The sequence below is a fragment of the Orycteropus afer genome, unplaced genomic scaffold (assembly GCF_000298275.1).
Source record: "Orycteropus afer afer isolate SDZICR_OR568_19922 unplaced genomic scaffold, OryAfe1.0 scaffold00042, whole genome shotgun sequence".
Classification (NCBI taxonomy): domain Eukaryota; kingdom Metazoa; phylum Chordata; class Mammalia; order Tubulidentata; family Orycteropodidae; genus Orycteropus; species Orycteropus afer.
The window spans coordinates 10489441-10490539 of NW_006921629.1; the positions used below are offsets into that span (position 1 = coordinate 10489441).

Sequence of the window (1099 nt, forward strand, 5' to 3'; positions counted from 1 at the left end):
CCTTCTTTTTTTTTTTTTTTGTAGAGGGGCAATTCTTAAACAGATTAGGGGCTAGGAAAAGCTAGAGGCCAGGGCCCTACTCTGGGAGAGAAGGCAGCTCTTGTGTTTCCGTCTCCACTTCCTTGGGCTCTAAAGGACTAACTCATGTGCCTCCTCCCGGTTGTTTCAGATTGCCCAGCTGCCCTTGACAGGAAGCATGAGTATCATCTTCTTCCTGCCCCAGAAAGTGACTCAGAACTTGACCATGATAGAAGAGAGCCTCACCTCTGAGTTCATTCATGATATAGACCGAGAACTGAAGACTATCCAGGCGGTTCTGACCATCCCTAAACTGAAGCTGAATGATGAAAGCGAAGTCACCAAGTCCCTGCAGGAGATAAGTACGTCTGCAAGATCTGTTTGCTGGTGGGAAGGAGAACAAGTCTTTGAGTCTTCCCCTTGCTAAGCAGAGCTCAAGAGCTCCAAGGTGTTGTAGGGAGGCTATGGATGATCCCTTAATTCTAACAGTGCTGGAGCAGGAAGATGGACTGCTTTCTCTTTAACACTCATTCTCCAACCCCATGAGCACATATCCTACAGCAGGAGCTAAGAACACTGCTTCTCCAGACTGGTATTTGACTGCTTTCGAATCCTAACCTCACTGCTATGTGCTCTTGAGCAAGTCACTTAACCTCCATCAAGCTCAGAGCCATGTATATCTCACAGAAAGTCAAAAAATGTGCTCTACTCCAAGACTGCTAGCCTTCTTGGGAATTGGGATTTAAGAATCAGGATTATATTCTTCCTTGGGGTTTAGGGCAAGGCAAGGTTTTAATGAAAATCTCTTTCCACCTCTGCAGAGCTCCAGTCCTTGTTTGATTCACCAGACTTTAGCAAGATCACAGGCAAGGCCATCAAACTTACTCAAGTGGAACACCGGGCCGGCTTTGAGTGGAATGAGGATGGGGCAGGGAGTACCTCCAACCCCGGGCTCCAGCCTACCCGACTCACCTTTCCCCTGGACTACCACCTTAACCAGCCTTTCATCTTTGTACTGAGGGACACAGACACAGGCGCCCTTCTCTTCATAGGCAAAATTCTGGACCCCAGAGGCACTTAG

The 1099-nt window shown here is 48.0% G+C and overlaps 1 protein-coding gene across 1 annotated transcript in view; it reads left to right on the forward strand.

Moving 5' to 3' along the window:
* SERPINF1 (serpin family F member 1) overlaps positions 1-1099 on the forward strand; it is a 7470-nt gene extending 6371 nt beyond the window's left edge. Inside the window, exons 6-7 of the mRNA XM_007937448.1 lie at positions 166-380; positions 840-1099. Of these exons, the coding sequence (XP_007935639.1) occupies positions 166-380; positions 840-1099 (475 nt within the window). The remainder of the gene's footprint in view (positions 1-165; positions 381-839) is intronic.